Source organism: Procambarus clarkii, chromosome 49, assembly GCF_040958095.1.
Source record: "Procambarus clarkii isolate CNS0578487 chromosome 49, FALCON_Pclarkii_2.0, whole genome shotgun sequence".
Classification (NCBI taxonomy): domain Eukaryota; kingdom Metazoa; phylum Arthropoda; class Malacostraca; order Decapoda; family Cambaridae; genus Procambarus; species Procambarus clarkii.
The window spans coordinates 35,138,086-35,150,812 of record NC_091198.1 but is presented as its reverse complement, the minus strand read 5'-3'; the positions used below and the strand labels follow the sequence as shown (position 1 = coordinate 35,150,812).

Here is a 12,727-nt window from a genome sequence, read left to right as displayed (position 1 = left end):
GGCCCCAACAGAATCCGAACAGGAGACAACAGTCCTCCGAGGAGGGCATAAGATCCAGGGAGCATACTGAAGAAGTCCAGAAGAACTGCAGACAGGAAAAGCTCACGTCTGCAAAGAGCAGACGGGAACCCCAGAAGGATGGGGCGGACCGACCACGCCCCACGCACCCACGAAGAAGAAATGACGAAGCTCAGGGGAAGAAGCCCACCCCACCAGCTCTGAACCCCCCCAAGGGGTAGAAGCCGTCCACTGACGTCAGCAGAGGCCAGAAGACAACCCCCCAAAACGCCCACCAACAGCGGGACCAAGCGAGAGGCAACAAAGCAAGCTGCTCCCCCAGCACTCAGTCAACAGAGAAGGGAACAGAACCCCTTCTGAAAGAAAAAGTACACTACTTAATTCATGATGAGAGACTACGGGAAGTAAACCACACTTCGCTGGAAGACGAAGAGTGAGGGGGGACCTGATCACCACATTCAAGATTCCCAAGGGAATCGACAGGGTTGATAAGGAAAGGCTATGTAACACAAGGGGCACACGCACAAGGGGACACAGGTGGAAACTGAGTGCCCAAAAGAGCCACAGACATAGTAGAAAGATTTTTTTTTTTTTTTGTTTTTTTGTGTCAGAATGGTAATTGGAAAGCACTAGGAAGTAATGTGGTGACTCCACACACACGTAACGAGGCTGACCCCAATACAGTTTCCCATGTAGACATGATAGAGCCCAATAGGCACAGGAACCTGTACACCAAAGTAGTAGTAGATAAAATTGTTGGCCTCGTGGATGGTCTTACAACCATAGAGAATGTGTGCGACTACAGGAGAATAGGCAGGTACGTAAAAGGGAAAGATCGACCTTTGAGGATCACCCTAAACGGTGCCAAACAGATGGAAGAAGTACTAAGGAATGCTAGAAAATTGCAAAGGGATGAGGATGGGAAAGGGTGGTCGCTAAGACGAGATCTTTCAAAAGAAGATAGAGAGAAGCTGAAACTGAACCTCACCGAGGCAAAACATTTAAATGAGAGCAGGAATGAAGAAGAAATAAATTCTTTTTTCTACAAAGTGATAGGGGTAGGCAGACCAGTAAAGTGGTACATAAAGGCAAACCAACAAAATCAATAGAGAGAGGGGGAGTGAAGAATAAGGAGAGGGGGAACAAGTTCCTGAAGATAGCATACACCAACATAGATGGAGTGAGATCGAAGATACTGGAGTTAAGTGATGTAATACAGCTGCAGACACCAGACATTGTTGCACTCACGGAGACAAAACTTGAAAATGTAATTTTAAATGAGGTCATATTCCCAAGGGGCTACTCAATTTGGAGACGGGACAGAAAAATTAGGAAAGGCGGTGGCGTTGCTGTGCTGGTGAAAGAACACCTAAAGGTGAGGGAAATAATGACTGCCAATCTACAAGAAGTTGACATAATAGCACTAGAGATCTGCCATGATGATGATAAACTAATGATAATAAATGCATCTAGTCCACCGCTAAGCAGCACATGGTCAAAGGAGGAGCTAGATAGTAAACGTGAAGGTCTTATAACAATAATGAGAGAGATTATAGCGAGAGCGGATAACGATAGATCACGACTGTTGATAGTCGGTGACTTCAACTTGAAATCCATAGACTGGGAAGCATATGAAGCTAAAACAGAAGATTTTTAGACCTGTAAATTTGTAGACCTCATCCTGGAAACATTCTTGTATCAACAAGTTAAACAAGCTACGAGGATGAGGGAAGGGGACGTTCCCTCCATGCTAGATTTGATATTTACCAGGAAGGAGGAAGAGATATTTGACATTCAGTACCTTCCTCCCTTGGGTAAAAGTGACCATGTCTCTTTGGGAATAAAGTATGCAATGCGTTATAAGCTGGAAGAAAATAGGGAGGTTGAAGCAGTAGAAAAACCAGACTTCAGGAGAGGACATTATGGTGACCTTAGAAATTTTTTTAGTGAGTATAATTGGACAGACTTGATGCTAGTCAAGGAAGTGAATGAGATGTATGTCAAGTTTTGTGAAATATATGATAAAGGCACAAAAAAAAATTATACCAAAACAGAGATGCAGAACTAGGAAACAGGATTGGTTCAATAGAAATTGCGAGAGGGCTAGAGACCAAAAGACACAAAAATGGAATCAATAAAGGAAGAGGCCGAACCCCCAAACATACCAGCGATACAAAGATGCGAGAAACAACTACACGGCAGAGAGGAGAGAGGCAGAAAGAAATTTTGAAAAAGGGATTGCAGACAAATGTAAAACAGAACCAGGTCTATTCTATAAATTCATAAACAACAAATTGCAGGTAAAGGATAATATTCAGAGGTTGAAAATGGGAAATAGATTCACGGAAAATGAAAAGGAAATGTGTGAAACACTAAACGAAAAGTTCCAAAGTGTGTTTGTACAAAATGAAATCTTTAGGGAACCAGATATAATAAGAATTCCAGAGAACAACATAGAGCACATAGAGGTGTCTAGAGACGAAGTGGAAAAAATGCTCAAGGAGCTCGGTAAGAACAAAGCAGCTGGCCCAGATGGCGTTTCACCATGGGTTCTGAGAGAATGTGCATCTGAGCTCAGCATTCCACTTCACCTGATCTTTCAGGCATCCCTGTGTACAGGAATCGTAGCAGACGTGTGGAAACAGGCTAACATAGTTCCAATCTACAAAAGTGGCAGCAGGGAAGAACCCCTCAATTATAGACCTGTATCATTAACAAGTGTAATAGTGAAAGTATTGGAAAAACTAATCAAAACTAAATGGGTAGAACACCTAGAGAGAAATGATATAATATCAGACAGACAGTATGGTTTTCGATCTGGAAGATCCTGTGTATCAAATTTACTCAGTTTCTATGATCGAGCCACAGAGATATTACAGGAAAGAGATGGTTGGGTTGACTGCATCTATCTGGACCTAAAAAAGGCTTTCGACAGAGCTCCACATAAGAGGTTGTTCTGGAAACTGGAAAATATTGGAGGGGTGACAGGTGAGCTTCTATCATGGATGAAAAATTTTCTGACTGATAGAAAAATGAGGGCAGTAATCAGAGGCAATGTATCAGAATGGAGAAATGTCACAAGTGGAGTACCACAGGGATCAGTTCTTGCACCAGTGATGTTTATTGTGTACATAAATGATCTACCAGTTGGTATACAGAATTATATGAACCTGTTTGCTGATGATGCTAAGATAATAGGAAGGATAAGAAATTTAGATGATTGTCATGCCCTTTAAGAAGACCTGGACAAAATAAGTATATGGAGCACCACTTGGCAAATTGAATTTAATGTTAATAAATGTCATGTTATAGAATGTGGAATAGGAGAACATAGACCCCACACAACCTATATATTATGTGAGAAATCTTTAAAGAATTCTGATAAAGAAAGAGATCTAGGGGTGGTTCTAGATAGAAAACTATCACCTGAGGACCACATAAAGAATATTGTGCAAGGAGCCTATGCTATGCTTTCTAACTTCAGAATTGCATTTAAATACATGGATGGCGATATACTAAAGAAATTGTTCATGACTTTTGTTAGGCCAAAGCTAGAATATGCAGCTGTTGTGTGGTGCCCATATCTTAAGAAGCACATCAACAAACTGGAAAAGGTGCAAAGTCATGCTACTAAGTGGCTCCCAGAAATGAAGGGTAAGAGCTACAAGGAGAGGTTAGAAGCATTAAACATGCCATAACTAGAAGACAGAAGAAAAAGAGGTGATATGATCACTACAAACAAAATAGTAACAGGAATTGATAAAATCGACAGGGAAGATTTCCTGAGACCTGGCACTTCAAGAACAAGAGGTCATAGATTAAACTAGCTAAACACAGATGCCGAAGAAATATAAGAAAATTCACCTTCGCAAATAGAGTGGTAGACGGTTGGAACAAGTTAAGTGAGAAGGTGGTGGAGGCCAAGACCGTCAGTAGTTTCAAAGCGTTATATGACAAAGAGTGCTGGGAAGACGGGACACCACGAGCGTAGCTCTCATCCTGTAACTACACTTAGGTAATTACACTTAGGTAATTACACACGAGTGGAGTACCTCAGGGTTCAATTCTTGCACCGGTAATGTTCATTGTCTACATAAACGATCTACCAGTTGGTATACAGAATTATATGAACATGTTTGCTGATGATGCTAAGATAATAGGAAGGATAAGAAACTTAGATGATTGTCATGCCCTTCAAGAAGACCTGGACAAAATAATTTCATAGAGCGCCACTTGGCAAACTGAATTTAATGTTAATAAATGCCATGTTATGGAATGTGGAATAGGAGAACATAGACCCCACACAACCTATATATTATGTGAGAAATCTTTAAAGAATTCTGATAAAGAAAGAGATCTAGGGGTGGTTCTAGATAGAAAACTATCACCTGAGGACCACATAAAGAATATTGTGCGAGGAGCCTATGCCACGCTTTCTAACTTCAGAACTGCTTTTAAATACATGGATGGCGATATACTAAAGAAATTGTTCACGACTTTTGTTAGGCCAAAGCTAGAATATGCAGCAGTTGTGTGGTGCCCATATCTTAAGAAGCACATCAACAAACTGGAAAAGGTGCAAAGACATGCTACTAAGTGGCTCCCAGAACTGAAGGGCAAGAGCTACGAGGAGAGGTTAGAGGCATTAAATATGTCAAAACTAGAAGACAGAAGAAAAAGAGGTGATATGATCACTACATACAAAATAGTAACAGGAATTGATAAAATCGATAGGGAAGATTTCTTGAGACCTGGAATGTTAAGAACAAGAGGTCATAGATATAAACTAGCTAAACACAGATGCCGAAGAAATATAAGAAAATTCACTTTCGCAAACAGAGTGGTAGACGGTTGGAACAAGTTAGGGGAGAGTGGTGGTGGAGGCCAAGACCGTCAGTAGTTTCAAAGCGTTATATGACAAAGAGTGCTGGGAAGACGGGACACCACGAGCGTAGCTCTCATCCTGTAACTACACTTAGATAATTACACTTAGGTAATTACACAAACACGCCATGCGCAGTTTATGGGCTAAATAGCAGTTAGTTGAATCCCACAGCAGACCTCACTGATGAGAGCAAGTCCTCAACCTTTCGTTTGGTTGAAAGTTTCGTTTTACAGTGGCACCTTGACATACGATTGCCCCTACTTACGATAATTTCCAGTTACGATGTAAATTTCATCGAAAAATGCGACTCGACATCCGATGGTGTTGTCGACTTTCGATATTTGTTGGTACACGTTCGGGTCGACCAAGCGCATGGTTCCCGGTCACGCGGCCGACCTGCCTCAGTTTACTACAGCTGCCCGCTTAGTGACGATCGCGCCTATAAGAAATTCCGCTTTTGTGGTGATTTTTTGCATTTTGAACACTAAAGTAATTATTATATATCACGCCATGAGTCCCAGGAAAGTCAGTGGTAAGGCTCAACGTATGAAAACCCATGTAAGGATGGCCATATAGCAGCAACAAGAGTACAGAATGTCTCTTCCTCAACAATTAAGAAAATGTGTGCAGCATGGGAAGAATTGCAAACCTTTGCTGAAACGACTCAGCTCAAATCAAGCTGCAGTAGGTCGTTGCCTTAACCTATTCAATGACACTGTGATGCATCATTACAGACAAATGTTAAAACGAAGGTAAAAACAAATGTCTCTTGACAAATTTGTAGTGAGACAAACAAGCACTGAACCACAACCAGGTCCTAGTGATATTCAGGCAAAACGTAGGAGAGAGAGTACCCTAGAGAAAACATCACTGCCTGATGTGATAATGGAAGGGGACTCCCCTTCTAAACAGTAACAACTCTCCTCCTCCCCCCTCATCACCATCTTCCATACGCCATCAAGAGCCCTCCATAAAGGTAAGAGAAACTTAGGTACTGTATTGTAGTTAGAAAAAAACATTGTATTCAGTATAAAATGTATTTGTATGTTAATATTTTGGAGGGTGGGGAACGGATTAATTCAATTCCCCTTATTTCTTATGGGAAAAATAGCTTCGACTTAGGATTTTTCGACTTACGATCTGTCTCTGGGAACGGATTAGCATCGTAAGTCGAGGGCCCCATTGTGCTTGGAAAGTTTAGTTCTTTTCGTTTGGTTTATCTCCAGGTAAACCTGGAAGCCTGAGGATTCAAAAGGCGTGACCACTGGGAAGGAGCCGAACTCCTCACCAGGTATCTGTGGTGAGGCAGAGAAAAAGCAAGCCAGCAACCATGGAAGATAACCCTGGCACATAGCTTGAGTGTTAGCTTGAGTGAAATTGTATAACAGTTCTTACAGAATGCATGGCACCTTGCTATTCAGCAAGTTCACAAGCACATTATACAGATGTCAGAATTTGTTAGTTGGCAAGTTTGCATCTATCATTAATTTATATTGCAGAATAAAACTGAGTTCAGTTTGTTTCATTGTTGGAGTGATGTACAATGAGAAAGAGTTAGAATGAATAAATTAGAGGCAGATATCACTTAAAAAGTGAGAAAATTTTATGCAGCAAGACCATTGATATTTACAAAGATGTAGGTAGCTGAACAAGTTTTTTACCAATCGCAAGATAGGTGATGAGTTACGTCACGACCAGTTGAGCCAATTGGAAACCATCCATGGTGTAGAGAGAATGAAGCAGTGTGGTGCCTATGACAGCAATACTGAGGGCACGTATACATTTTTTGAAGATATACAAGGTGGCTGGAATGTTGGACATATATGTAGGTCATTGCAGAGAGGGAGAATCAGAAGCCTCAGGATGCATGGCAGACAGTTCACCACTCTGAATGAGAGGAGTTTTAATGGCTAAATTTAGTGGGAGTTTAGTCAGGCCCTGGAGGAGTAGCCACCTTGGACCACATGGTGTCTAGTGAGGACAGGATGCTATCAAAGGATGTAAAGTAGCCAAGGGAAAAATCAGCATAACAGGTGATTATTTATAGCAATTTTGGTGCAGTTGATGACACTAGTTACATCTGCAGATGTAAGGCTTTTGGAGAAGCCCAGCCAGTCAATCTTGGAGGGAGTGAAGGAGTTTTGTGGGGAGTCTGGGTAACCAGTGACGATACACTGGCCTCAAGAATTTACTCTCCACATTTTCCATGCCATGACCATGAGGAGTATTTGGCTAATGGATACGAGGTAATGATTATAGCTGTGGTAGATTCAGTTATTATTTGTGCAGGTGAACACTGCCATCTGTTGGTGACTCAGATGTCAGTCAATTGTTAAATTAACACTAAACATACCATGTAAATAATAGAACACTGGTAAAAGTAGTCAAATGATAAAGGTAAGGTCCATGGTCATGCAATACAATAGAACCAAGGATTATTCTGCACAAAAGAACCATACTCAGAATGCTAGACTTGCAAGCAGTTACTGTATTAATACTATATTTTATATAATAAAATCACAAATCTGCAGTGGGCTTAGTCCTTACCAGTTACCAGTTTGGATTTACAATCTTCAACTGTATGTACATTAAGTTACTCACTTAGGAAGTGTATATTGAGCAGCTTTGATTTTGCGAAAGAGTTCCTGAGGAGACGCGTCATAAAATGGAAAGTGTCCATAGAGCATGGTGAACAACACCACACCTAAGGCCCACATATCAGATGGTTTACCTGGAAAAAAAAAAAAACAGTGTTGAATGTAATGAAACGACATGGGTGAGCCCTGGAAGCTCCCCTGGAGGCTCCCTGGAGCTATCAGGCTAATATGCAATACACTACTTTAGACTAGGGCAATAGCCAATGGATTTCTGTCTACCAGGGACCACCAGCCAGAACCTGACCCCCTCAGAGAGGCACAGGGAGGAATGGCCCTGGAAAACTCCCAGGTTGGGGGTTTACCTTAACTACCATCGACTAGGGTTAGGCACCCAGAAAGTTAGGCATAACAAAACAGACCCCACATGGTAAGAAAATTACAGATAAAAACTGAAAATAGAGGCAGAACTCCCTCCAATCCCAAGGAACAAGCATACAAGCAAACATCACATCAGATTTCATGTGATGGGATATGAGCCCCCCCTCCTCCCAGGGAGGGCTCCTCCCCCCCCCCCAGGGAGGGTGGGGGGAGCCCCGAAACTACTGCACCGACTACCCAACCTCCAAGGCTAAGCATTAAAAACAAAACGAAAATGCCGATTGGAGGGAGGAAGGGATGCCAGGGAGTCTCCAGGGCTCACCCAGTAAATTGCATTTCATTACATTCAACACTGGTTTTCTGTGGGAGCCCCTTCGGCTCCCTGAAGATAAGTATAAGAGGGACTTATCTGGGAGGATGCCACCACGCGCTCCTCAACTCAAAGACGAAACAACGGGCTGCAACCTGCAACCCAAGGTGACACAAGAACGAGCCGGACCAGGAACGTTTACCATATAATAGGCGGACAGGACCTTTTCGACCTGCAAATTCCCCGCACCCGAATAACAGCCCAAGACATGTTGCCAAAAATGACAGTCAACGCAGGAAACTTTCGAACATCATGGGCATGAGGATAGACTGCAGGCTGGCCAGACCAAATAACCCTGCAGATGACGTGGGAGACCCGAACCCTGAAATAGGGAACGAGGGAAACCAGGTCAAACTAAAGTGCATCCATGACCACAGAGGCCGAGGCATGCAGGTAAAGGCTAAGAGTCGCAACCGGACACAAGACATCATGCATCCCTAGACTGACCAACCAAGTATCAATGACCAAAGGATTCCTCCATAAAGCAGCCGTCTTGTTCTTCACCAGAAAAGGAAGGAGAAGGCTGCAAACAAAGAAACCTACTAACCAGAGCGAAGGAGCAGAAAGCCCTGTGCCGGAGAACATGAAGCTCACCAACCTGACCCCCAGAGGCGAACACCAACAGAATGAGAGCCGTAGAAAAGCAATCCTGAACCGAAGGGGCCACAACAAACCGAGGAGGAGAGAGATAGGAGAGCACCCGGTCCAAGGACCAGGACAGATGAGTTGGCGCATGAGCAGGCCAGTGGTGAAATAAAGGACGAGAATGCTTACGGAAAGGGGCAGAAATGACATCCACCCCGAATGCAAGCTAATGAGGATCCGCCAGCACCACACGATACGAGGCAACAGTATTCGGCATCAAATGTCGGTCCTGAAAAAGCCAAGAAAGAAAGAACAAGACAACCCGATCAGAAATAGAAGACAACCTACGAAAAGAAGGGAAAATGGCGGAAAGAATGCCAAGAGACCTAATACTGTCACCGAGACAAAGCTCGCTGGTGGTACACTATCAAAGAAGCTACCTGATCACAATAGAGATGGTGATAGACCTGCGTGAAAAAGACCAGATGCAAAGAGCTGAAGAGAAGATCAAACCAGCCGTGTACGTCCAGGGACCAGGGACACTATCCAGGCACCCGACTAACAGAAGCCGGACCCGAGACAGAGTGGTCATCCGAAAAGAGGGGAGAGGAATCCAGGGCTTCAGAAAGGACAAGTCCAGAATGAACCGCAGATCCGCACAGTCCCTTTTCAGTACTGGAAACAGGCAGGGAAACCCACCACAGGGACGAGGTTGTTTCGACCACGCCCAAGCGCACCCATTCCAAGATGACCCGATGGAGTGCAGAGGAAGAATCCTGCCCCCTCCAGCCCTGCCAGCCCCGAAACTCTTGAAGGAGGGGATGGTTATAGATAGGAGCTGCCTCGTATAGGCCAATAGGCCTTCTGCAGTTACCTTTGTTCTTATGTTCTTAATTACCACGTAACATGGTGGAGGTGGGGGTCCCTCGATTGTTTCAAACATGGGTTGGACATGCATATCCAACCAACCACCGCCCACCACAGGCTGGAGGAGACGACCAGAAATGCCCACGAATCGTGGGACCAGGTGTAGGAAAACAGAGCGAGCCTCCAGACAATCGCCCCATGAACGAAGCAACCCACGAAAGGGCTGACGCCCCTTACAAGAAGGCAGCCAAAGATCAGAGCAATCATTGCGCAGACCAGACGACGCCAGCTCTGAAGGAAGCACCTGCTCAGAAATGAGCACCAAAGGCCCACCTCGAATTGCGGAACCCCGAACCCCTGGCATGACCCTTCCAAGAAGGCCGAGAACAGCCACTCCAGAGAACTAACAAGTCCGACTTAGGATAACAACTAGACAAAGCCGACTGCAGAAACTGCATGACTGCAGACTCCGTAAACAGCAACGGACAAAAAGGCCATGAAAACCTAAGAGACAGGGCCCGAGCGGATACCAAAGAAAGAGCAAGCACAGCCTGTCGGCACACGAGGCGAGAAGCCAAACACAGAGACACCGCCTCCTAGAAAATCTGTGCAAACAACTACAAAGGTGCGGTCGACTCAGATGAAGACCTGGTATCCAACACCCCTCACATCCTCCTCAAGCCATTCCAAAGACAGCTCGAGAAGGGAAAAGAAGCGCAAGTCCTGAAACCAAATGCCCACAGGCGTGCAAGTCTTCCGCAACCAAAGATGACGAAAGGGAGGGAAACTGCACAAGCAGCTTCACTAGTCCAACATCCCGAGGAAACATAGGGGAGAATGAGCACGCATCAACTCTTAACCCTTAAACTGTGCATGGCGTATATATACGCCATGAGTAACGTCCCACTGTGCGCATGGCGTATATATATATGCCATAGGGTGCCAGGCACGATTCAAATGGCCCGCGGCTACACAGGGTTCACATTAGTTTCCTCAGGGCTCTTGTAAACAGATGCCATTTTTTTTTTAAATCGTGGGCAATATTCTTCGGTGTGAGAGCCACAGTACTGTTGGAGCAACCAAGGACTGGTGCACGCATCATGAGCGAACAGCATTGCTGTTCAGCTTGTGACCACAGCATCACTGAAAAATGTCAAAATATATATATAACTGCTATTATTTAGCGATGACAGCATTACAGATGACCCCTGACTGTGATAAAAATGACCAGGATTGTGATAATAGCAGGATTGTTGTGATAATTAGCACTGTGGGAGGAGTGATGCTGAGGGACAGAGGGAGACTAGCATCGTTTACTGACTGTGTGGCCACCTGTTATTGTCTGCATTCACCATACCAGCTCAGTGGTTCTCTATGGTGAACACAAATGTAGATACTCATATATAATGTGTGTATTAGTGTAATACCAGCAAAAGGATTATGTTAGGAGGAGCCATCTGGGTGACGGAGGTGGCGTCGTCTGCATGACTTGTCTAGCTGTGTAGAGGGTGGCCACTATGCTCTTTGGGCACCCAAAGAGCATAGGTGTACAGTTACGGTGCAAACAGCATGTAGATACTTATATATAATGTGTGTAGTGTAATAACACTGCAAACAGTGTTGTTGGGGGAAAAATTTAGTACGTGTGACCTTGAATGTGTGAGGGAGGCAGCCGCCAGCTGACTATGTGTAGCGATGTCTCTTAGTGCCTGAACTAACTATATGAGCTTAGTTGAACAGTTGTGTTGAACAAAACATGTAGATACTTATATATAACGTCTGTATATAGTGAATAAAATAAAAAACAGGATGGTGGGAGGAGAAAGTGGGCGAGTGACGCGTTGTTGAGGGAGTGGCAATGAGTGGCTGGCTGTGTGTGGCGGTCACTCCTCGTTGCTTTTCGACTCACAATACCAACTTAGTGGTTTGTTATGGTGAACAAAGCATGCAGATACTTATATATAAACTGTGTATAGAGTGTAATAATAGCAAAACTATTTGTTTATTGTTTTATGAACATAATAATCGAATCACTAATATGCACACCATACTTTTGAGTATTGAAATGATTCACCCCCGTTTATTATATAAATATATCACAATACACACTATTGAATAATATTACTGCAAAAAACTAAGAAAAAATCAATCAGAAACATTGAAATAATTAGGTAATAATATCTTTGTGGCAACTCCCACCTGTCAGCTCGGGTGACGCTGACCAGCTCTGACGACCGCTCTGTCAACGCCCACATTTTGCCAGACTTCCTCGGCCTATTGCGCCCAAAATATATCCCCTATGATTTTTTTTATTTTTCCCGTGCTCAGGGAACACAAATTACATTTTTAGAAGACGAAAAAATTGTTTAGAATTTTTTTTCTTGCGCACAGGGGTGTAAATCTCCTTAGAAACCCTTAGCAGCTTAACCCTTAAAGTGCGCATCACGTCATATGACGTGCTGGACATTGTTCCAGTAAACTGCGCATCACGTCATATGATGTGTTGGAGTACTACGCAAGATTTAAACAGCCCGCGGATACACGGGGTTCACCACACCTTCATCAGGGCTCTTGTAAACAGACGCCATTTTTTTTAAAATCGTGGGCCAATCTCCCGGGTGTTATTGGCCTCAGTATTGAGTGAGCAACCAAGCCTGACGCACGCAGCATGAGCTAACAGCACTGCTGTTCAGCTTGTGACCACAGCATCGCCTAAAAATGCCAAATTATACTTGTTCATGCTATTATGTAGCGATGATATTATTACAGAAGACCCCTGACAGTGATAAAACTGACCAGGGTTCTGATAATAGCAGGATTGTGGTGATATTTAGCGCTGTGCGCCATGGAAGGAGGTGTAATACTGTGGGAGGGAGGGTGGTGGCGATGTCTTTTGACTGTGTGTGGCCACCTTTTATTGACTGCACTCACCATACCAGCTTAGTGGTTCGCTATGGTGAACACAAATGTAGATACTTATATATAACATGCGTATAGAGGGTATAAAGAGCAAGAGAAGGTTTGGAG

The 12,727-nt window shown here is 43.8% G+C and overlaps 1 protein-coding gene across 1 annotated transcript in view; it reads right to left on the bottom strand.

Moving 5' to 3' along the window:
- Positions 1-12,727, bottom strand: part of LOC123763349 (uncharacterized) — a gene marked incomplete in the record, with an annotated part of 345,009 nt that overhangs the window by 139,556 nt on the left and 192,726 nt on the right. Inside the window, 1 exon segment of the mRNA XM_069303180.1 lies at positions 7,505-7,634. Coding sequence (XP_069159281.1) covers positions 7,505-7,634 — 130 coding nt within the window.